At 56.3% G+C, this 23,413-nt stretch overlaps 7 protein-coding genes and 1 non-coding gene across 8 annotated transcripts; 3 read left to right on the top strand and 5 right to left on the bottom strand.

Annotated features, from left to right (window-relative positions):
- Positions 1-651: 651 nt before the first annotated feature.
- On the bottom strand, positions 652-3,585 carry CHGG_04529 (kinesin heavy chain; the record flags this gene model as incomplete). The annotated part of the gene is made up of 4 exons (XM_001223742.1): positions 652-880; positions 960-2,059; positions 2,366-3,394; positions 3,466-3,585. 4 exons carry the CDS (start codon positions 3,583-3,585, stop codon positions 652-654), a joined length of 2,478 nt encoding a protein of 825 aa, XP_001223743.1.
- A 1,421-nt stretch (positions 3,586-5,006) lies between these two features.
- Positions 5,007-5,641, bottom strand: CHGG_04528 (uncharacterized protein; the record flags this gene model as incomplete). The annotated part of the gene is made up of 4 exons (XM_001223741.1): positions 5,007-5,130; positions 5,183-5,407; positions 5,469-5,533; positions 5,600-5,641. 4 exons carry the CDS (start codon positions 5,639-5,641, stop codon positions 5,007-5,009), a joined length of 456 nt encoding a protein of 151 aa, XP_001223742.1.
- A 773-nt stretch (positions 5,642-6,414) lies between these two features.
- CHGG_04527 (uncharacterized protein) lies at positions 6,415-7,827 on the top strand (the record flags this gene model as incomplete). Its single annotated transcript, XM_001223740.1, has 3 exons — positions 6,415-6,558; positions 6,626-7,570; positions 7,630-7,827. 3 exons carry the CDS (start codon positions 6,415-6,417, stop codon positions 7,825-7,827), a joined length of 1,287 nt encoding a protein of 428 aa, XP_001223741.1.
- Positions 7,828-8,443: 616 nt separating this feature from the next.
- On the top strand, positions 8,444-10,231 carry CHGG_04526 (uncharacterized protein; the record flags this gene model as incomplete). Its single annotated transcript, XM_001223739.1, has 3 exons — positions 8,444-8,775; positions 8,832-9,077; positions 9,316-10,231. The coding sequence occupies 3 exons, from the start codon at positions 8,444-8,446 to the stop codon at positions 10,229-10,231; spliced, it is 1,494 nt and encodes a 497-aa protein (XP_001223740.1).
- Positions 10,232-11,155: 924 nt separating this feature from the next.
- Positions 11,156-12,653, bottom strand: CHGG_04525 (uncharacterized protein; the record flags this gene model as incomplete). The annotated part of the gene is made up of 3 exons (XM_001223738.1): positions 11,156-11,942; positions 12,000-12,226; positions 12,282-12,653. 3 exons carry the CDS (start codon positions 12,651-12,653, stop codon positions 11,156-11,158), a joined length of 1,386 nt encoding a protein of 461 aa, XP_001223739.1.
- A 1,630-nt stretch (positions 12,654-14,283) lies between these two features.
- Positions 14,284-14,386, bottom strand: CHGG_11303. The gene has a single exon. It is a non-coding gene; the product is annotated as a tRNA-Leu (tRNA).
- A 784-nt stretch (positions 14,387-15,170) lies between these two features.
- Positions 15,171-16,981, top strand: CHGG_04524 (uncharacterized protein; the record flags this gene model as incomplete). The annotated part of the gene is made up of 2 exons (XM_001223737.1): positions 15,171-15,369; positions 15,432-16,981. The coding sequence occupies 2 exons, from the start codon at positions 15,171-15,173 to the stop codon at positions 16,979-16,981; spliced, it is 1,749 nt and encodes a 582-aa protein (XP_001223738.1).
- Positions 16,982-20,629: 3,648 nt separating this feature from the next.
- On the bottom strand, positions 20,630-21,780 carry CHGG_04523 (uncharacterized protein; the record flags this gene model as incomplete). Its single annotated transcript, XM_001223736.1, has 3 exons — positions 20,630-20,870; positions 20,931-21,488; positions 21,599-21,780. 3 exons carry the CDS (start codon positions 21,778-21,780, stop codon positions 20,630-20,632), a joined length of 981 nt encoding a protein of 326 aa, XP_001223737.1.
- Positions 21,781-23,413: the final 1,633 nt, after the last annotated feature.

Raw genomic sequence — 23,413 nt, 5'->3', positions numbered from 1 at the left:
AATACCACGCAGTACTTTGCTAGACGAGTGAACGCCCTGGTGGACAAACTAATGCCTTCGCAAACTTCAGACTGTTAGTATACCAAACCGCGCCCCTGGGAGTGTCTTACAAACGCTTCCTTAATTAGTAAGATCAAGGGGATCCGTGTTACAGAAGAACGTAGTACCCCTCCTGGAAAACTGGACTTCGTGTAAAGGGCATGATTTATTTGCTGTCCTTGCTTCCGACACCTCCCTGTACAACATCTGTCACCAACCTCCAATACGCTGATCCAGTCTACAACACGCAACCGGCACGACATTTACTTTGTCCAACATCACACATAAGCAAGAGTTATCTAAGTCAGGCCTGGTCATTGCGGCCCAAGTCTAGCGAGCCACATACCCCCTCAACGAAGGGGCCATACGCTCACGACGACTAGACAAAAGCGGGGAAAGGGTATATATCATCTCAACACACCACCCTCCGCCCTCCGCTGTACGTACCCTCCCATTTCATTTGCTTAATGTACCTCTTGACAAGCCCAGCCCCCGATCCAACACCCAAAATGACACCGACACGCCTCTATGTCGTTTGCTCTCCACCCCGTACATCCCCCCGCTTCTACGACTAGCATCGTTGCCGCTGCCGCTGCCGCTGCTGCCGACTCATCACGACTTCTGGAAGAACCAGCTCGATCTCTTATTCTCGGGCGGGCTCTGGAGATTCGCAATGGTGGGGTGGGCTGAAGCAGTAGAGTCGCCGCCGCCACGAAGCGGTTTAGCAATGCGGCTACCGATGTTGAAGCCGCCAATGCCAGTGGGAGAACCGAGCCCGCGCGTGCTGCCAGCTTTGGCCGCCTCGAGCCGATCTTTGACCGCCGCGAGCTGCACTTCGAATCTGTTGTACGCGTGTGGTTAGCATCCGCGGGGAAAGGGAAAGATAACATAGCCAGGGTGGGGTGAGGAGAGTATCGTACTTGTGATTCGCCTGTGCCATCTTCTCCTGGCTTTCCTGAAGCAGGCTTTCGAGGCTCTGGATGCGCTCGTTACGGGCGATGAGCTTCCGCTCGGCGATGGCAACCTCCTTCTTGAGTGCCGAGTTTTGCTCGACTAGCTGGCGCTGCACCTGGGTGAGTTGCTCGAGGTTGCGCTCGAGGAAGGCCATCTTCTTCTGTTGGGCGCGGTTGTTGCTGCTGCGCAGCACGTTGTTGTACTGCTCGCGTGTCTCGTCGAGCGAGATCTCGAGCTCGACCACGCGCTCGCATCGGTTTTGCAGGTCACGCATCAGGCTCTTCTTCATGACGTCAAACTCGGCTAGCTGCTGCTGCACCGTCTTGCCGTTAGCCATGGGTACCGCCCCGTTTGCCTTGACGCGCCGCTGCAGGTCGTCAACAAGCGCCTTGAGCCGCTCGTTCTCCGATGCCCGGAGGGTGAGGTCCGACTTGAGGCCCTCGATCAGCTCGACCTGTGTGGTCGTCTTGTCGGACAGCGTCTTTGTCAGCATGGCCTTGACCTCCTCCTTGTCCGCCTCGTCTAGGTTTCGCGACAGGATGTCCTCGTGCTCGAGCTGGAGAGCCTCTAGCCGGGTCTCGAGATCAGCACGCTTGCGCGCTTCCGCCTCGTTAGACGCCGCGCTGAACGCGGACAGCTCGGCCTGCCGCACGAAGCCCTGTGTCTCGACCAACTTCTCCCGCAGCGCCTTGAGATCATCAGGCGGGATCGGATCGCCGGTAGAGCTAATCTCGTACAGAGCATCTATTTGCGCGATGGCGTCAGCTACCGACCGCTCGTTGTCGCTGAAGACGTCCCCGCTAAGGTCGAAGCCAGCCATCATCTTGGCCATCTTTTCCGCCTTCTTCTTCTCCTTTTCGTCTAGGACCGCGCTGGTCTCTTTGGCATTCATCTTCATGTCGAGCATTTGCTGTTTTACCTCGTCCAACTCTGCCGTCAACTCCGCGTTGGCGTCCTTTAATCCGTCCATGGTGATCTGCGCCTCCTTGTTTTCGAATGCTAGCCTCTCTAGCTGCATCTTGAACTCGTTGGACTCGCTGACCAATCTCTCGTTATCCTTCCCTATCTTCGCATCGTGCTCCTTTAGCCCGGCCATCTCCTCCTTTGTTTCCCGCAGCTGCCTCTCCATGGTCGCGGCTTGGGTTTCATCTCTCGGGACAAGCTGGTCCTGGGAAGCTCATTCTCGACAGGCGCAGAGAACTCCTCCCGCTCATCCTTCTCCAACGGTAGGCTCGGGGTTCCCAGCTCTCTCCGACATGCCCGGCGTCTCGGCCCCGGACCTGTCGGGCAGTAGCCGGGACGGCGTCGATGGCCTTGCCGGCCTCCCTTCTGCTTTTGCTCCGGCCACACCATCCGCAGAAAGAGGCGGTACCCACCTGTCCTTGGATACCGTCTCTCCGGCACGCCATAACTGTATTTCGCTCTCGAGGTTGACGATATAGCTCTCAAACGTGGTGATTTGCGTCTTGGCCTTTGCGACCATCATCTTGAGTTCGGCCGGGCTGAGTTCGGCGTTGACCTTGGCCTTATTCTTGATCGACTTGGCACGCATACCGAAGCGCAGCGTGCTGAGTGTTTCGGCATCGTTGTAACTACTGGGAGAACAGTTGATGATCAGGGTCGTCCGGCTGTTGCCACCAAGGGACTCCTGCAGGATACGGGTGAGTTTCGAGTCTCGATAGGGGATATGGGAGGATTTCCCGTCTGTCAGCGAGTTGATGACCATGCCCAAGGCACTCAAACTCTTGTTGATCTTCTTCGCCTCTTCGAGCGTCTGACCGCTGGCGCCTGTCTTGCCAACCTTTTCGCTACCCGCCAAGTCGACAAGGAAGAGCTGGCCGCTCTTCGCCGAGCCCGTCTCGACGTTCTTTTGGGTAATGGTAATGACGAAGATGGAGTGCGAGCGCGAAGACTCCTGGTTCATATTCGTCGCAGCCACTGCTCTCGCGTTTCCACCCCTCCGCATGACCTCAAACACTTCCTGCACGCTCGATACGTATATCTCTAGCAGACCCTTAACGTACACCCCGCGGTTCTTTTCTTCGTGAACGGGGAGGTTGTCGTTCCGTGGCTCCAACAGGTCGCGAATTCGTTCCATGTAGATTTCCATGTAGCTGACCCGCACCGTGTACTCGATATTCGCCGTGCTGGAGAGGATGTTTGCAAATATCTGCTCGACGATTCGCGGAATAACACCCTTGCCGTCGTCGTCATCGATGCTGGAGCCCATCATGGTGTAGGACTTTCCCGCGCCCGTCTGGCCGTAGGCGAAAACGGTACCATTGTAGCCATTCAGGATATCGTCGACGGTTGGCTTGATGGAGAAATCGAAGATGTCGGATTGCTTGCATGACATGTCGAACACGCGGTCAAACGTGAAACTTCCTTGCGCCTCGCGGGACTGAACCAGACAATCAGCAATTAAGACACCACAAAGAACGGCAGGGAGCCCAAAGATTCGCGGCGACTCACATCGACGGTACACGTATCTTGGCCATCGAAGCTGACAATGGGCTGGCCGCCCGATTCGATCTCGACCCGATTCTGCGGGCGAAACCGAGCGACGACCTTGATGCTATTTGCGTTCGACATGATGGCTGCCCGCTTCCCGCGCTCCCGGGAAGCGCAAATTCATGAAGGAGAGAAGGTGCAGATTCGGAAGAGGGCGTGAGGCGGGGATGCCGGCTAGAGATCGTCAGGCCACAAGGGAGCCCCCGGCGAGCAAGCGAGTGTGTCGTGGAGGACTTGTCTCACTCCCAGGCGGGCGAATGAATGCGAAGCCTCGGCTGCGATCCGACGGGGACGGTATCGTCAGGCGTTGACAGACAAGAGACTTTCTTCGAGAGGGGATCCTGAAACGGGGTATCAAAATGTCTACAACCTAAGTAATCCAAGTTCTAGAAGAACGTTAGGGAATGTCGGGTGGTGGGGTCCCCGAGGCGGTGTCAGGGGTTTAGGTGGGAGTGGTTGCGAATGTTTTGTGGTGGATCGGGTGTCACTGGGAGACCGAGTACCGGCTGGCGGAATGACGCGCCAGTTCACGCTGCAATCGGTTGTGGGTGGTTGTTTCATGGGGCAATGTACGCCTGTCAGAGCCCCGCTCGAGGCTGGGCACAGCGCTCTGCCGGCCGGTTGCCAGCGGGCAGCATTGTTCCAGCGGGCCAGGAACCAGGGGCCAAATGGGCTTAACAGCGTGGAGATTAGCAATTCATGCAGGTGGGGGGCACACTCGCAGACAAAAAAAAGCCGAACTCCAAGTATCGTAGGTGCTGATGAAACCTTCGACTCGAGGAATGACAAAAGTCACTCCAAAACTAATGGTTTACTTTTGAACGTTCCTCGACTTCTCTTTTCTTCCTTTTTTCTTTTCCTTTTTGCACCCAGTTTCATTTACCTCTTTCACTCGGTTTCTTGGAGTTACTTCATTCTCTGTTCTGGATTTGTTGCTCCCTTGTCGAGTTCGGCTTTCTTTGGCCAGGGGTTCCATCCATATGACCCCACAGCTCAGGTACTGCCGTCGACGGGACTGGCCACGAGGTTGCGCAAGGTCAGGCAAGTGCCCGAGGACCTTCATCCCATCGTTCATCAAACGACGAAATACCTCGGGGGCAACAGTTGGCGCAGGCCCATTCGCGGTATAAACACACCATTAAATGCATTAGCTCCCTAGGTACCCAGAGTTTCTCCTGCGATGATGGTGGGCCGGAACTCCAACCACAGGCCCCGCCTTCCCCTCTCCCTATCGAAATCCCAACTGACCCTAAAGGCGCCCAACCAGCGAGTGTTGCTAACGCGACGCCCGACACTAATGTAATGACATGCCTTCCAAATGCTGACAGACACCGGCCAAAACGCCAGAACTCCGAAACAAAAAGAGTGGGTCGGGCTTCAACAACCCATGCTACACTCTCCAAGTGTGTGGACTCGCTTCCCCCCGTAGATCTTGCGGCGGCCGCCGCCAGATATTAAGCCTCGCTGATCCAGCAAGTTTTCACGAGGTGGCCACTGCGCTTTCAGTCGTCCCAGCTCTTCTCCACGGTCTCCCGAACCCGCTTGGTATACTCCTTGCGGTTATCTTTGTATAAGTTGGACGCTTCGACGTTCGCGGGAGATCCGGTGTTCGGGTCGTTCAACAAGCTGCGAGTAACGTCAGTGACGAATATTCCAACCCCGTACCTAGCGTACCCACCTCTGAATACTGGTAAGCACGGCTGCAACGTCGTAAGTCGGACTCCAGCGGTTCTGGAGAATATCGAGACATAGCTCGCCCGTGGCGTAGACATTTGGGTGGAACATCTGGCTGATGAACTTCACGGATGGCGGCTTGTTAGGGTATTGTTCCTCGAAGTGCATCACAAGCCTGAAGGTTCCGTCTTCGAAGGGGGTATCTGCGGGACCGATAATGACGGCGTTCCTGGTGAGGGCTGAGTTAGTGGCTGCCGTCGCCGGGCATCGTCACGATGAGTGTTGCTCACCAGGTCATGACATTGTCGGGGACGGGAGACGCAGAAACACCAGCAGGCGGGTCGGTCTGCATGCGCTACAACTGGGGGGTTAGCATCGCGGAAGCTCCGGAATAAGCGCTCCTCGGGTGGAATCCTCGCACCTTGAAGTCTCGCATTAGGCGGCGGCGAGCGGCGGTCGACATGGTGTTTGCTGAAACACAAGGAACGCTAGGGACGTTGTTGAAGTCCTGGTAGGGTGTGAAGAAGTATCGCTAATGTAGCACGAGGGTGGCAAGAAATTAGAGCTGAGGTCAGAACTGACGCGGACAAAACGCGGTGCTGGGGGCGAGTCGAGTTGAGGGCGATGATGGATTCCAGACTGGGCCTGTCGTTCAGGTGAAGGTTATTGAATTAGCGGGGGCGATGGTGGCCAATTAGGAAGGGCTGGAACGCCTGGACAAGTGCACCGTGCGGGGCCGACTGGCAGACCCGCCGCTGAATCGCCTGTCGATCTGGCAGTTCCTGCTTCATTGTGGGGGATTGCAGCTTTGAAGGCCCAGCACAAGGCAGACCAAATCTTCTACTCAGACTGAACCTTGGTGTGAGAGTTCTTTGTCTCCTGCGACATCGAGTTCCTTCCCAAATGTCCAACCGCTCGGCTCCACAGGAGCTTACCTAACCAAGCTTTCCATTCCCGGGGTGCCGAAGTGGCGGGGGGAGCTCCATCTCACCCGACTTTCGATGTCCCCACCTCCACACCTTGCCGCCCCGTCGTCCGTCACAAGCCGAGCAGTGCCGCTTGACCAAGTCCCAGCGTCATGTCTTTAAGACGCCAACCCTCGGCAGGCCGAGTTCGCTCGTGACATGTGGTATTTCGTCTCCCACCCTCCTCCCCTCTGTCTCGTAGTGATCCCATTATTCCGTCACTGTTGACTTCCATTTTCACTTCGTTGAGCACACTGTCCTCCTAGTAGCAATGGCGGGGCAATTCAGGCACGCGCTGCGCGTATCATCGCACCTCAGGACCGGCTCGGCTCGGCTGTTCTCGTCACAAGCCTGCCTTCGTCAAGAGATCCGAGATGCCTACATTCTGAGCGCATCTCGGACACCAACAGCCAAAGTATGTGTTGGATCAGCATCTCCAGAGCTTTGGGCCCTGCTTGCGGTCGGTTGTCTGATATTTTTAGTTTAATGGCTCTTTTTTGAGCGTTACCGGTCCACAACTCGGTGCTGTCGCCATCAAGTCCGCGCTCGAAAAGTCCAAAGTGCCCGTCAGCAAGATCACCGATGTTTACATGGGAAATGTCCTCCAGGGCTCCGTCGGGCAGGCTCCGGCCCGCCAAGCCTCCGTCTTTGCCGGCCTCCCTCCGTCCGTCGAGGCTGTCACTATCAACAAGGTGTGCGCCTCCGGGCTGAAGGCCGTTGCTTTTGCGGCGCAGAATATCCAATTAGGTCTCTCCGAAGCCCAGATTGCTGGCGGGTTCGAGAACATGTCGAGGGTGCCATATTATATGCCGCGCGCGAGCGGTTTACCAGGCTTCGGCCATGTAAAGATGGAGGACGGGCTCATCAAGGACGGTCTCACCGATGTCTACGACCAGATCCACATGGGAAACTGCGCCGAGAATACGGCCAAGAAATATGAAATCTCGCGGGAAACACAAGATCAGTACGCCATCCAGTCGTACCAGCGGGCGCAGGCCGCCTGGAAGAACAACGCATTTGCCGACGAGATCGCGCCAGTCACGGTCAAGGGGAGGAAGGGGGACACGCTCATCACCACCGACGAAGGATACCTCGACGTCAAGCTGGAGAAGGTGCCCAGCCTCAAGCCGGCATTTGTACGTGACGGCACCGGAACTGTGACGGCGGCCAACTCATCGACGCTGAACGACGGTGCAAGTGCACTGGTGCTGGGCAGCAGGGCGGTTGCGCAGGAGTATGGTGCTGGCTCGCGGGTTCTCGCACGCATCTGCGGTTCAGCCGATGCCGCTGTAGACCCCATCGATTTCCCAATTGCCCCGGCCAAGGCGGTCCCTATTGCTCTCGAGCGAGCCGGCATCACCAAAGACCAGGTCGCTGTTTGGGAGTTCAACGAGGCCTTTGCCGCGGTCATCAAGGCCAACGAGAAGGTAAGGCAACCCAGCCGCCCTCCCTAGGATTTGGAACCCACACTAACCGCGGCATCTAGATCCTTGGCCTGGAGGGCGCAAGAGTGAACCCACTTGGTGGAGCCATTTCACTCGGTCACGCCCTCGGCAGCTCGGGGTCGCGTATCCTCGTGACGCTGCTCCATCAGCTCAAGCCTGGTGAATATGGTGTTGCGGCCATTTGCAACGGTGGAGGTGCAGCATCGGCGATGGTTGTGCAACGAATCGAGTCTGTGTAAACTACGGAGTACAAGGGGATCCTCAGTACGAGTACAGATACCGTGCCATTGTATGTAGGGTTAGGGTTGTTTATGGTATCTCGGTAACTTCTGTGGTGACGGTGTTATTTGAAGCATGGCCGTTCTTTTACAATTTAAAGAACAAAAGTCTAGATACAGGGAGGGTATTTACGGCTATTTCAATCAGTTGGTTATGTTGCATATCTAGTACCTGTCTTGGAAGGAATGTGGTTGCTATCAGCCGCTGTTTTCGGTTGTGGGAAGAAACCGTTGAGCTACGACCATCTTTTTTCAACATTCAATAAACAACAATACACACCGGACGGTGTCTTCAAGATTCTGTCGTTCTGGTGACTCGGACTCGGCACATGAATCACGAGACCCGTATCTGCATCTTATTCCTCATTGGACTTCCGGGCCATCTTCCACACACGATGCAGCAGTAAACCCGGGTCGAGTCGCGTTCCCACACTCCCGCTTTCATCAACACCACCGCTTCCATCATTTCTTTACCTCGATACGCATCACGCATCCCCCATCTTTTTCGCCACGCTTTGTACCACAATTCATTTCACACAGTTCATTTCAAGCAGAATTTAGCGTCTTCGCCGCCACCATGGCACATGTGGTCAAATTCCTGTCTGGTATCAGGACCTTCGTTTTGGAGCAGAATGGGGACGAACTTCGCAGCTGGCTCGTGGTAGAACCTGACGTCGCCAGTATATACTTTGAAATGAGCAACGAGCTCAAAAGCAGCTTCCCCGCAAACTCGTCAGCTCTCGAAAACCTGATCGACAAAAGTCTTCCGCAAGAGGACAATGTGCCAGAGGGGAAGGGATCCCCATGGCCCAGCTTCAACTCGTTCATCAAGGAGTACCTGGAGTACTGGCGCGACGTTGACTTTGCTGATATTGTCCGGTTACATTCCCGGCTCAGCGACCTCCTCAAGTACGGCTGCCGTCTCCCTACACCTCCCCCAATGACTGCCCAACTAATATACCTAGCTCTTGCGCAAATGCTCTCGCCAATCCCACATATGGCAGCATGCTGTTACAGACCAGCATGTCACTCTCAGAATCGCTGTCCAAGTTGGTTATGAGCCTCACTAGGCAGAAGGATCTTCTTGCGCAAATCCAAGGCGGTATGGCCGAGGGAGAGTCGGGCGAGAGGAAGTCTGTTGTCGAACTAGCAGCCGACATCATCCAAAAGATCTTCACTTCTTGTCTCACAGACCGCTCCAGCACGAGGTGGTCAGAGCCGAAAGGAAAGAAGGTGGCTGTCTATCTATTTGCCAACCTCACTTTAAAATTACTTTTCGCCGTAAAGCCCCCCCTCTCTCTTCGCCGTCACCTACCATGTGCTAACTGAATACAAGTGCGACAAGAGTCGCTTAGCCGTGCAAATGTTCACCAATCTCTCGACAAGCGGGCCGGCGCTTTCTCTCTTTCCGGCATCCCAGCGAGTCACCTTTCTCTACTACCTCGGCAGGTTTCACTTCGACCACGATCACTACATGCGCGCCGAAAAGTGCTTGGCCGAGGCCTACCGCGAATGCCTACCGCAATTTCAAAAGCATCGCCGACAAATACTCACGTACTGGATTCCCACCAACCTCCTACTCGGCCGCTTCCCCTCTCAGGCCCTTCTCCAACGCCCTGAAGCGGCGGGGTTTGCCGATATCTTTCTTCCCATCTGCGCCGCCATCCGCTCGGGGAACTTTGTAGCTTTCTACAAAGCTCTCGATCTAAACCTGGACTGGCTCTGGGACAAAGTCTTCTACCTCAAATTCCTCTACCGCCTGAAACCCCTCGTCTGGCGGTCCTTTACCCGAAGAGTGTTCCTAATCACCTGGCAAGGCACGGCAGGCGAAGGGGGCAACCGCGCGGCCTCCCTGTCATTCGAAGACCTGGCTACCGCCGCAGGATACGTGCAGAAGCTTTTGGAGGGATACGTGCCCGCACAACCAGCGGCACGGCCCCGGCCGTCTGGTGTGAACAATCTCCTCGTTAAAGCCGTCACTAACAGCGCCGCAAGCGAGGCAGACGCGGACTCGCTGCTAATGCCACCACCGGGCGGCCCTCGCCGTTTGATGCCATCCGAGGGGCTGATCTTTGGCAACCAGAGGCCGACCCCCGAGAAGCTAGAGTCGGTTATCGCGGGGCTTGTGTATTCGAACTTGCTGAACGGGTTTATCGCCCGCCAGCAGAAGCGGTTTGCCGTCGAGGGGGCCAAGAAAAAGGGCGGCAACGCTGTCGCGGCGGGGTGGCCCGTTCCTTACGAGAGCATCCTGGAACGGGCTCAAGAGGCTCACCAAGAGGCGTTGGACGCGTGCGATGCTGGGGAGAGCACAGACCCACCTGGCGAGATAGACGATGTCCCCGGCTGGGTGCGTATTCCGAGCTAAGGTTGACGGGTAACATAGGGGTCTGTGGCATGAGCCAATCTGTATCATCATCTACACAACATCATAGCGAAACTTGAATTTGGATATCACATGCCGATGCTGTCTCACCATGTTTCAAGAATGGCATTCAAGGGAGGGTGACGGGCTAACTGAACCTGGCATCGGCTTGCGAGTATAGATTTCTGGCCCGCAGCATTTATCTCGTTTCCTCACAAAGGCAACGCGAACAGGCAGCCTGTAGTCGTCAATCGTTTTACTCTCATTGACTAAATTCGCCATGTCTACCATATGGAATAAACAACCATCGAGGGGACCGACGAGCACTCCTTTTCCATTCGCCGGTTTTCCAAAAAGAAAGTCAAGCCATCCGAATCCAGGCCATCCATCCCGCATCGTCCTCATTCCGGCCATACATCTCTCTTCAGACATAAACCAACCAACTCATCCCAAAAGAACACAACACACACAATACCCCGACCGAAAACACACCAGTGACCCAACCGTGGGGTTCAAGAACCCAAGAAACGAAACTCAGGGGTATATCGCGAAGTTGCAGAAACAACTTTTGAACAGAATGCGGCGCCCGAAGAATTGAGCAAAGGGCGGCAGCCAAGAATCGAAAAGGCGAAGATAAAGACGGATCCGATCCCCCAAAAAACCGAGGGAACGACCGCCATCGGCGAAAGGTAGCGGGGGTTCTGCCGAAAGGAACCCCCTAAAAAGTAATAAACAATAGCGCAGGCGCAAACCGCGGGATATAAGGCGTCTCTATAAAATAGCAATTAAGGGGTGCCGATCCCGTCGTCGGAATGGAAACGTCTCGAAGGACGAGATCGGGGGCCCAGTGGGGGGGAGGGCAATGTTGAATCGAAAGAAACGCAGCCAACCACACCAACAAAAAACAAAGCCAGCGGTGCCGCAGACCTAGAACAGCGCGGCGGCCGCCACGAGGGCAACCACCAGGCCGGCAATGGCAGACCCGCCCTCGGTGGCGGCAACGCCCTCGTTGCTCGAGGTGGGCGCGGCCGGCTTCACGGCGTCGGGGGTCGGGGTGCGCACGGGCTGGGCCGTGGGGCTGGGGGTCGTGTAGAAGGACGTGTCGCCCTGCACGTCCTGCTCCTGGAAGATGCCGCCGTACCAGGCCTCGGACGAGGTGGGCTCCGCGGAGGACGGGGTCGTCTTCTTGGACGGCGAGGGGGACGGGGCCGGCGTCGTGCGTACCCGCGTGCTGGTCGGCTTGGGGCGGATCGTGGTCTTGGGGGGTTCGGGCGCTTTCGAGGTCGGCTCCGGCTCGTCGTCGTCGCTGTCGCTTTCGTCGTCGCCGCCGCCTTGCGATCCGTCGGTGTTGAAGACGACGATGTTGGCGGTCTTGCCCTTGGATACGGTCACGACGCAGAAGGAGTCGCCTCCGACGCTGGTGGCGCTGACGGGGCTTTCGAGGCTGCCGACGCCGCCTTTGGATGGGTCGATGGCGCAGGGCAGGCCGTTGCAGCCGCCGTCGGGGCACTCGATCTTGATACCGTAGGTCGGGGTGATTTTGGCTAGGGGCACTTTGAGATATTCGGGGTTCCAGGCAATCTTGACGAAGGTGTCTCCGTTGGCCATGGTGTTGGCTCCAGCGACGAAGGGCGTCCAGTTGCCGAGCGCCTTGGTCACCGACCCCCAGATGCAACCGACCGCAGCAGATATCCCAGGCGCATTAACGTAGTAGCTGGCGGTAACGGTTAGCGCTACTCCAAGGGGATAGTTAGCCACAGTAGGTACTCACTGTGCCGAAGTGCCCTGCCAGTAGTCCGGCCCCGGAACAGCCAGGGTCGCTGAGTCTGTGACGTCGGTCGGGATGATCATGGCCTCGTTGCCCGGCAGCACGGTCTGGCAGAAGGACACAATCTTTCCCGCCTTATTCACAGCCTTGACCGCGCCTGTGCCGTCCACGCAGTAAGGGCCATCGAATGGCTTCTCAATCTTCCCACCGTTGCAATAGACGCCGCCATACTACAAGAAGTTGTCAATATCTCGGCTCGGCTTGTAAGAGAAGCGGACCACCAACCATCGATTCAGGATAGACCTGTACTGTGTCCGGCTTCCACTGCGCCATCACCTTGCCCGGCCTGCAGGCGATCGGGCACCACTTCCCATCCTCGCATGGCTCATCCGGACTCATGGCGAACCCATTGTTGACGTCTCCCGGGACGTGCACCAGGTCGGGGTCATCCGGTAGCGAGCATGAGGCTTTCCTCGCGGCGACCTTGGGCGCGCTGATGATCTCGTCGGCCTGGCGGTGCTCGTGCCCATGCCCGTGCCCATGTCTCCTGGCATATTCAATGTGTGCGTGTCTGTGGCCGAGGTTGGCGGAAGCTGGGTGGGCGGAGAGAATTACGGAGGCCGAGCCGATGGCGGCCTGGACTATCGAGAGTTTCATGGCGTGGGAGCTGGGGAGCTGTGGCTGGAGATATGTTGATTGTGGATGAGGCAGATGTCCGGGCTTTTGCACTGCCTCGAGAAACCCCTGACTGATTCAAGCTTTTTCCAAGTTCCCCCTAACTAATCATGCGATTTCCGAACCGAGGCGACCGAGCGAGCGAGTGTGCGTGTCGGCCAGTCTAATTTTGTGGGGAGTTGATGAACGAGTGTCACCACAACGGCCACAGCGTCGAGGGATATCAAACGAGAGGATCGCTCAACGCGTGTCGAAGAGGGAGAAAAAGAGAGAACGTTCTGCACAAACCCAGAACGACGGTGAGGAGGCCGATGGTGGTGTGTGGAGAGAGAAAAAGGCGCGATGCCCAGCTTTGACTGAGACCCCCGTGGACCTCCACTGACCTCCCAGGCGTTGCTGCATCATTTCTCCGGGGCACAACTTGGGGCCAGCGACCAGGCTCAAGCTAGGCCAACAAGAGGATCGGGCTTGAGGGAACCCCATGTCCGCCCTGGAGGAGCTGCCCAATCAAGACAGCGGGCCGAACGCGGTTCCTGGTGTTTCATCTCGGCAGTGGACACGCATCGACAGGGGCGAGGCCAGCTTGGGCCAGGCACACCCGCCCTGGCCCAATGGCGGCCGCATTTTGAGATTGCGGTGCGAACGGCCCAGGGCCCAGACTGCCATTGACTGTTTTCTCTGGCACGTCAAAAATGGAACGAATGGGCAGTGGTGGGATTCCACCCCTTGTTCAGATCTAAAAAAGTTTGCGTTGGTTTTTGTGATCCAGAATTGCTTCTTTTTTGGCTTGTTGGACGGATTCCCTGTTGAGTATGTACGGAGTATGAATGGGAGATTGGATTGTCGACCACAATCTCGCAGTTGGCGTGCTCCCGATGCAAGACAGCCGGTCTTTTGGTGGCTTGTTGAGCACGGCTGGGGTTGGTCGTCGGTCTCCGACCGAGTCACCGGCTTTGACATGGTAAAAACGCGCTTTTCTCGGCAAACTTGGCACAGACAGCTCTCAGCCCTGTGGGAAACCTCTCATCGCGGCAGATATATCCCCGTTTTTGGATGGAGGTCCCGTCGTGACGGCTTTTTTCTTCTTGGGAAATGATGCCGTCACCAACCGCCAAACAGGAGGGCTGTTGTGGTTGGGTTCGGCCGGCTAAAAACAAGCCATGCCGTCATCACAGGACGCTGCCCATCTCGCTTCCCGTGGCTCTTACCATACTTTATACGGCCCGGATTTGTTCCCTGTCGATAATTGCATGGTGTTTTACCGCATAAACTCCTAGATGAAATCATGGGTCGGGGCAAGGCAGGACTGCACCCAACCTGGTGTCCTAATAACACGTCCTATTCCAGGTTTGATTCTGTGAGTTCCTTCTTCGGGGGGGGTTGCTGAGACCCAAGACCCAAGCAAGCCCTCAATTGTGAGGTTGGTATGGCGTATTCCGGCCGCCACACGGCAAAGCTGCTGGTGACTCTCTCCTGGCAACAGCTCAAGTATTACCCTTGACTTCCGCGGGTATCAAAACGGCCTAGTCTTGCGAGGAGCCCACTAGGAAAAAAGAAATCAACTCTCAACACCGAAGAGGTTGAGTGTGTTCCTAGAACAAGAAAAAGAAGCTGACAAGGGTGAGATTCGAACTCACGCCCCTTTCGAGACCACGGATTCTGATTAAGGGTTGAACACCTTAACGTGGCGCCTTAGACCGCTCGGCCACCTTGCCTTTTGATGATTGTTGTGGATAGAGTCGGTTGCAAACTCTTTTTGTGGAACTGCAGCTGCGTTATGATGGGGCCGGGAAGTGGAGATGTGGATGGAGATACCCACCTCAGGCATTCAGTTCTGAGCTGAGTCCCATCATGGTTGCTGGGTATTTTGTAAGTTGGAACTACCTATACAGATTACAAAATGTAGATTCCGAAAGTGAAAAAAAATGACCTTAAATATGGGCATCTATCTGCTGGGAACTGTCTGGGTATAAAACTGGCACTTAATGATTGTTGCTGCAAGCCAGTTATTTGATGAAGTGACTGGTAGATAGAGTTAACTGGAAGGAAGTCATGCAGGCTTGAGCTGCGGAGCACACGTGCATAATCGCAGGCTCATCAAACTACCCAAACATGTAGAGATAAACAAAACATCATACATCACGTTTTGTTTGGCAGGCGATAAGTTTTACCTAAGAGAGGTTGGTTTCAATTTTCTCCCTTTGTTCGCAAAAGAACAGCATTTAAGACAGCTGCTTGCTATTGAGGTTTAGGGTCAAAAGGCAAGTAAGCTTCATCTCAACCAAAGGTCCACCAAAACCCAACAGTGTGAATTCAGTTGGTTTTGGTTTGCACACATGCGAGAGAACACAAGCTCTTTCTTCCATTTAAATTCCCGAGCGATAAAACACTGACAACACGTGGTTTTCACGTGTCTTGGTGTGAAAATCGTCCCATTTGCTCCAGGTCACGGGACGACGCGACAAACCAACGACAATCCAAGTTCTTCCAGCCAAAATCATGGCCAACACAGCAGCACAAAACGATGCCAGCACTGACTATTGGCCAATACATATTGCGCGCAGTGATGGCCAGGCATACGCGAATCTCGACCACAGCTCGCTGAGCCCTACCGAGGATCAGGATGTAACCCAGCTCGAACGATGGGAGGTCATTGTCGCCGGCCATCTTCAAAACCAGATGGCGCCCAAGGACGATAGTATGTTTTCTGGTTGCTGGCTTTTTGGATGTTTTTGGATGGACCGACGCTAACCCAGCCAGAGAAGCAATATATCCTCGCAGGGTTCCCTAAGGGCTACGAGCTACGGTGCGCAGTGAGGAAGGATGGCGGTAGAGACTACTACTTGTACGGGCATCCGGCAGGACCCAAGGCGAATTACCGCACCCCCGGCGAGTTTGCCCTGCATGCCTTGTGGCTCGCAAGCGACTCGACCGACAACAGCCAGTGTCCCTGCGACCTATGTCCGAAATACCTTGAAAAGGCCAAAGCGGAGAGGGAAAGGAGCCAAGCACCTGTGATCCCGCCTTCGGCTCCTGCTACCGTCGCCGCTCCTGGGCCAGCCACGGCAGTGCATCCCTCCGCTGTACCGCCGGCATCAGCAACAATTCAGCAGCCACCTCCCCAACAACAGCGGCCACTACCTCCCCAGCAGCAGCAACAGGAGCAGCAACAACCGCAACCGCAGCCACAAGTCCCGCCCCCACCCCCAGGGACCACCAGTTGGACCAATGTCTTCCGCGTGGGCGAGTTGGTTTGGTACAAACACACAGCATGGCGGTTGGGTGTGGTCATCGCCATCACCCCCAAGCCCGGCACCACTGTCCCCCCAGGCGCACCCGACTCCAGCTACCACTTCACCCTGGCCCCTCTCGGCCACACACTGCTCGAGCAACCAAGCCTGATCAAAGACTGCCAATCCATGCGACCCTTCCTGACCTTTAGCGTGCCCAATGCGGGCATGGAAGAACTTAAGGACAAGACTTTCGACACGGTCAACTGGCAAGCCATGACCGGCCGCCTCTCCCAAGAGCCCGATCCCACCAAGCGCGAGATCAACCGGCAGGTCCTCGGTCTCGAAGCCTCCAAGATGGGCGCGCGCGCTATCAATGATGCCTTCTCCACCTTCGACCTGCTTGCCCAAGGCACCACGCCCGACCGCACACTCCACGTGCAGCACTACGGCGGCATCTACCTGGGCGCCGAGATGGTCCGCATCGGCGACCCCGTCCGGGTCATCAACGCCCCCTCCGCCACAACGCCCGGCGGTGCCGGCCCCGCGCAGCCGGACCTCCCGCCCGACGCCAACCTCATCATGCTCATCACAGAAATCCAAGTCCTCACCCCAACCTCCCCGCCCGGCGGCGCGCGCGCCACCCTCCAGTTCAAAGGCAACCTATACCGCACGGCGCGACTCTCCTCCACCCACCCACCACCCCAGGGCACCGTGCCCCCCGCAGCGGAAGCCTCACTCGGCGCGGCCTTCGTCGAGGAGCTGGCGACGCGCAACGCCATCGGCAAGGACAAGGGCGCGCGGTGGAGCTGGGTGCTGGTGGCGGCGCAGGTGCTGCGCGGCGAGCACGACGTCCAGGGCCGCTTCTACGTCACCGAGAAGCTCATGAGCGTCATCGACCCGGCCCGCCTGCAGGCCTGGGTCCAGCGCGGCATGCTCGAGGAGGCCCCTGCGTATCTGAATAATAGGGGGCATAGTGGCGGGGGCCAGTATGTGGGCAGGAAGCCGGGCAGGAAGGCGACGCTGGGCCAGGCGGTGGGTGTTGAGTTTCGCATGCCGGGGGGGTTGGTTGAGAATTAGGGAGGGTGGGTGACTGGCTTATGGGACAATGATATTATTGTTATGTTGTTCTTATCGGGATTGTGGGCTCATTTGTACTGCAACAGGGAGAGAAAGGATGTTACCCAATTTGCCTGTGTGCTTCGGCTGGGGAGGGCCTTTCGACTAGGACGATGCTCTATGTTGTAATTCTACGTCATATCATGTGGGTAGTTGATGCTGCTGGGCAACAAGCGACGACAGCGGCTCATTATCATAATAACAGAATCGTGTCAGGCGCAAATGTTAACGCCTTCTTTCCGTCTCTTCGCTATGGGGTTGAAGATGTCAGTGGCTTGGCGGGCACTTGCCTTGTGGCGCTGATCGCGCGAAACGTGGTCGAATGTATTGGCCGTCATGATAGTTGAAACTCGATTTCGAGACGAAGCCATCGTCACGGTAACTTTGGTGTAAGTGGAGACATCTGCACTCCGTTACGGACCTCCGTTTTCGTAAAACCCACCACCAGAACCCTGCGCGTCAGCGCCCCTCTCCGAAGGTTTTCGGGTTTCCGCTCGTGTATTTTAGAAAGTCAGCGAGGGTCCGTGGCTTCCATGGGCCAGCACGAAACACGCCGTTACAGCGTTCATCCTAACAAGACAGAAACCCCAAGCAGCGGAGCGACTCCGCTACCGAGCCTTCCCAGACAGCCGGGTCGGCTGGGAAAGAGGCGGTGAGACTGGTGAGATGAGCGGATGCTGTGCAACGGCAAACGCGGGACCGACAACACGAGCATTGGTTTTCCAGAATTACCGACTGACCGGTTGGGCGGGAAGGGAATTGGGGAGGGGTGGTGGTGAATCAACGGGTGAGGTTGACGAGGTCAAAGTTGAGATCTGATGATTGGAGCCGTGGAATATTAACTCCCCGGCCGATCTGCACTGTTCAGAGGAGGAGGTCCGGAAGTGGCTGCGTTTCCGGTCCACTGGGCTTGCTCAGCTGTGAGCCGTGCCAGCCCAGCGCCCGCCGAGGGCGTGGGGGCTTCATCAATTCATCATCCTCCCATCATGTGAACCTGGCTCCCGAAGAAGCCATCGCGTTTTGGGGGAAGTGGAAGGTCGCTATCCGCCAGCGGAGCGATGTTTCAGTCCATAAATTATCCGAACCAACACAGGAAACTGATGACCTTGGTAGAGGAAGTGGCAAGATCAGCCTCCCCAAGTTTTTTCCAGCGGAATGATTCGGAACGTCGCAGCTGCATCGCACGGCCGCGTGTCGTCAATGCATCGCAAATGGGTGTGTTGTTTCGTGACACGGACACTGTCCGCGAAGCAAATCATCTTTCTCAGCGCCCGGGCCGACCCTTGCACTGCCCAAGCCGAGCGCCTGAGCCCGGGCTCGGCAGCCCGATCCTGCACACCCAAAACAGCCCCTTTCCGCAATCTGTCCCAAGCAGCTGGTTCGAGCTGTGTGTGTGCGGCGCCATCCAATCCAAGCTCCCAGGCCAACCCCGAGGGTCAAAATCTCACCCTCTTCTCTCGGCTGAAAGAAAGGCCCGAATCCGCGCTCGCCCAACGATACGCCTGCTATTGAAATGCCGAAATTGATGCAGTCAGCAGGGCACCCTTCTTGAGTCTCGAAGAAAGTTGGTTGGGTTGGTGGGGCGAGTGCAGCAACTGAGCACCTGTGGAACGGGGGTTATCCTCGGTTGTTACCAGCCCGTCGGTAACCCGCCGGGTTTCCGTGATGAGAGAGTCTGAGCACAGGAATTGATCGCCAGGAAGGTAAAAGCCATGGAAACCTTTTCCGCCGTCATCCGAGACACGGAGAATGCTCGCGTCATCTCTCAACTGGTTTTCCAAAGTCTCAGCAACAGTGCTAGGTAGTAATCAGCCGGTTCCCGACCGAGTGGGTGGGTGGCGGTTCATGTAACTATGTAATGTCATGTAACAGTCCATTGGCGCACAGTATACAGCGCACGCTGGGGGTGAGGTCTGGTCAGCAGGACCCGACTTCCACTAGAGGTAACGTGAACCGGCAAGGACTTCGTCGTAGCAAACCCACCGCCACCTTTCTCCTCTCTTGCCCCCCCTCAAGCGCTGCCGAGAAGGGAAAAAAAGAAAAAAAAAAAAAAAAAAGAAGGAAAGCAAACCCTGCCGACCGGTCAAGCCAACATACGATGAACCCCATCCGCCCAGACTGTCGGTTCCCGTAGCCCTGTCTAGACTCGGGATAACCCACGACTACCCGTCCCGCCAGGAGGGAAAGGGAGGGGTGGAAAAGCAAAGTTATGGAGCAAGGCCCGCATGTGCCTATGTGTTGTCGTCTCTCGGTTCGGTGCAGCCAGCCGAACAAAACAAACAGAGCTTCACCGACAGCTTGAATCCCGCGGCTAGGTGCATAGCTACAACATGTGCACGCCGCACAACGCTACTGCCGGCACCCCGAGGGTGAAACAGCGCTGCCTACTTCGTACTGCTTTGCCACGCCGTTTTGTGCTTCCACACCCGGAGTCGCGCCATGCCCAGGTGCGATGTCAAAATATGTCAAATGGGTCGAAGTGCAGTTGAGGGGCTGAGTGCCCTCTTTCTTGGGACGCCGTGTGATTCGCTGCCGGTTATTGGGGGAAAGATTGGGTTCGTGGTTCGTACGACACGACACGGCTCCCGCCCGATCGGCTTGTGTTGGGAATCGGGGTCGGGCAGCAGGCAAGAGGCACAGCAAAACGCCTCCCTCGCCCCGTCCCGTCCGATTGACTGACTCGGATGCTCAAGAGTATGTAGTAACTGCCTCCGTCAGAAATAACCTACCTTTTCTTTTATTGCGATACCCAGGAATTTTGAATCGAGGAGCAAAGAAGGGTGTGATCATTCATCGAAAGGTTGTTTGTTATGACCGAGCCAGAAAAAGAAAAAGAAACGGATGCGAATGTAGAAAACTGAGAACCAAAAGGAGTCCCAAGAAATCTGTTTCTGCCCTCCTCCATGCCTTCCACCTGCTTGATTTTTCCGTTCGCCCTGGCATGTTGTTTGTACCGTCTTCAAAGCTGCCCCGGGAAATTTGCGCTGTTCCAAGCCCGAAGATGTGACCGTATTGGCGGTAGACTCTCAACCCGTCATCTGTCTTTCTTGTATCCTTTCCCCCCGCGTCCCAGCGCGCATGTGGCCCGTCCGAACTTCCAATGTCTACTGCTTCCCCCAAGAGTTCGATAAAAAACCCTATGCTCCCCCCGGCTGGAAATGAAGGGTATATGAGAAATCGCGGTGGTCTAGATGCAATCGGGTCGTGGTCGCATGTACTCGAATCTGTCGGCAACGTATGTATAATTATGAAATTGAATTCCCCGTGGCGGCAACAGGAGGAGACTCCTTCGTAAATCGTTTTGTTCGTGGTGCCCCCTCGAGCTGAAGAGGAGGGGGTGGTGCGTGAGAGCTAAGTAGGCGCGATCGGTTGTGAAACGGAAAGAAAAGTCAACCGGCTTGGGACGGCAAGTCTCGATGAATGCTTTGGTGAGGGAAAACAAAGTCCGGGCAAATGTTTCGCGACGAATAAGGCTCATGCTTGCTGAGAAGAGATGGTGGTTGAATGCATCAGAAGAATAATGCCAAGTTAAGAAATAAACGCTTGATCGCCCGCACCACCTTCGGCCGATTTCCCCTTCCATATGACACTGCCTTCACCTGGATAATGTCACTTGAGCTTCAGGCTCTCCAGTCTCGCCTGTAAGCTCTTCAGGACTTCAGGATCGGGTTCCGGCTCCACCTTCCTCGGAGTTAGCCTGTCGCACTGGCCGTGTGAGCATTTGGCGCAGGCCTGTTGCTCCGTCGGCGGCGAAGAGAAGACATGTTTGCAACTAGCGCATTGGTAATGCCCGATCCTCGCGCTTGGAGCGTCTCCAGGATAGCCGTACGGGTACTTGTCCTTCTTAGGGCTGTATGGGGTGTTAGCTACGAGCTCAATTGCAACGGCGGGCGAAATGACTGGAACTTACGGGTCCCGAGGGCAATCGGTGCAACGCGCGTGCTGGCAACCCTCGCAGATCTTGGTCCCGGTGAACAGTTTCTGGCACTCGCAACACGTTCTCCGGATACGTTGTCGGGGCTTCCTGTAGTAAAGGTCCTGGCCTCCTGTCTTGGCCGGCCGCTTAAGGATGATCTTCTTCGGAGTCGGATTCCAGTCAGGGATAATGGGTGCCTTCTCGGCCCGTTCCTTGATGATGGCCGCCCGCTTCTTGCGGCTCTCCTCCTTCTCGGCCTCGGTGCGCTTCGGGGGGATGCGCGGGCACTGCTTGCAACGCGGGTGCGCACAGTTAGGGCATTCCCGGTCTCTGCCAAACGAGGTGCTGCAGAGATGGCACTTCCTGTGCACCCGCATCCTGATAGGCTTCTCGACGCGGAGGGCGTGGCCCTCGGTCTTGTGCCACTCGCTAGGCGGCAATTCCAGACCGTAGAGTTCGCCGAGCTTCTTCGCCCGCTCCGCGAAGATTTGAGATCTCGGGATCTTGGTGGCTTCCACGGCCGCGGGAACTTCTGCCACGGGCGCGGTTTGACTGTGACTACATGTCAGTATGAGGGCCAATTCGTGGTGAACACTTCCCCTCATCAGAGGTTTTAACACGCTCGATAAAGGAAATTCAAAGGAGAAACGAGTCGGGCATACCTCGTGGAAGCCACGGCGGGAGTGGTTGTCGTCTCGGGTTGTGCGGCGGCGACGGACGTGCGACGAGACGAATCGGTGGCCTTCTTCAAAACTGTCTTCACCCTCGACAAGACCCTCTTCCTCAACCCCTTCTCCTCCTTCTCCTTGGAGGCCGACGGCCCTCCTTGCGCTGGCGAACTCATCTTGGTTGATGTTGCTGATGATGTGATTTATTGGTTGTTGTCTTGAAAGACCATCGGGTTTCAGATTTCGCACGGCTGGGCAGGACGTCCACAAAATTGTGGGAAAATAAAAAGAACTTGATCCGTCGAGATATTGTCTCTCGGGACCCAGGAGTTTAGACTGCAATCCGCCTTCGAATGGCAGTGAAGTCGCAAGTTTGTGTTGTGGTGGGCCCCCGTTGCAAGCAAGAACCCCAAGCGGTGACCGTGCACTGTGGCTGCTGCAGGAGTCTATTCGTCATTCAACGCACCGATAGGTACTTCAGGTCCGCGTCATTGAAGGGCGGCGTGTTGGCGCAATTGTCGCTCCCCGAAGGTGTTGAGGGTGGTCTCGAGGTCGGTCGGCGATGGTTGTTCGGCGGAGGTCACCACACACTCCGGAGAAAGGGGAAAGAAGTAGCCAAACCCGGGAGCAATGGAAGCGCCGTTGCGAGCGGGAAGGGGGAGGAGAAGAGAGCGGAGAAGACAGACAGATTCGGTGTGGTGCGGTGCCAGAGGCTAGCAAGGATATACTGGGGTATTGTTGCGCTCCAGCGACGTGCAGGCCCACGGCGGAAACGAGGGAGGGATGCAGCACGCTAGCGGTGGTATCGACAGGATCTGGTAAGGTCCACGCCAATTGCGGGAACGGGGAGTGCCAGCGAGTTGCAACGAACAAGTCAAGCGCAATCCAAGGCCCAAGCGAACTGGCCACCTGGAAGGCGTCACGCAGCCGGGCCACCGCTAATCAAAAACTAGCGTCTGCGGCAAACCTGCTCGGGGTTTGATATTGTCGAGCCCAACGCCTGGCTGCACGCCGTGCACGCTGTGCGCGCCAATGCAGAAGACCCAGGACGCTGGCTGGCTGGCTGGCTGGCTGGTTCCGCTCTGAAGTGCCCAGCGAGGTGGTGCGGACGAATTGAGGGGTTCCCCGACAGCTCGAAACGACTTTGCCACTGCTGGTCCCGAGGCGGCGGGAAGGACGGGAGGGCTGGGGTACGGAAAACGGAGGAGGCTCGGTTGCGATTTTGAAGTTCGATTTTTAAGTGTGAAACTCCGGTAACCACACGTAATGGTGGGGCTAAAGCAAATAAAAATACACTTGTGAACGTGAGGGACTGGCCACGTTACCTGTGTAATTAATGTTTTCGAGCCTGAAAGTATTTTAACACAGCATTTCCACTCCCTTCCGCTCCGTGTGCCAAACGCAAACTTCGGTAACAAACGGAGGGTGAACCGTTTCTTCGAACACGTCGTGCGTGACATCCCAGGAGTTCGGGCGGGTGTGCAACTCCACCAGTTCTGCGAACCAGGAACAACGGAACCAGTCACTTCGCTTGCCTCTCCCTTGGAAGCGGTGCGCTTGCGGGGGCATGACTCTTTGCTGGTCGTGCCAATCGATAGGGTCTAATGGGAATATTTCTTCTTACTTATCCAGTATTTTTCATAGTGGGGGCACCACCCTCAAATCAGTCTTGGTTGCGGATCGGTCCCATCCCCTCGTGACAAGGGGTGGAGGGTACTTTTTCCATCTTCTGCCATGGGGACCTTGTCGCTGCCAATTTCAATGACTATGGGGGTTACTGCGGGGAATCACCTTGGATCCTCACCCTAT

This window comes from Chaetomium globosum, genomic scaffold (genome assembly GCF_000143365.1).
Source record: "Chaetomium globosum CBS 148.51 scaffold_4 genomic scaffold, whole genome shotgun sequence".
NCBI lineage: Eukaryota > Fungi > Ascomycota > Sordariomycetes > Sordariales > Chaetomiaceae > Chaetomium > Chaetomium globosum.
Note: the sequence above shows the minus strand (reverse complement) of the source record. Positions and strands in the feature narration are given on the sequence as shown.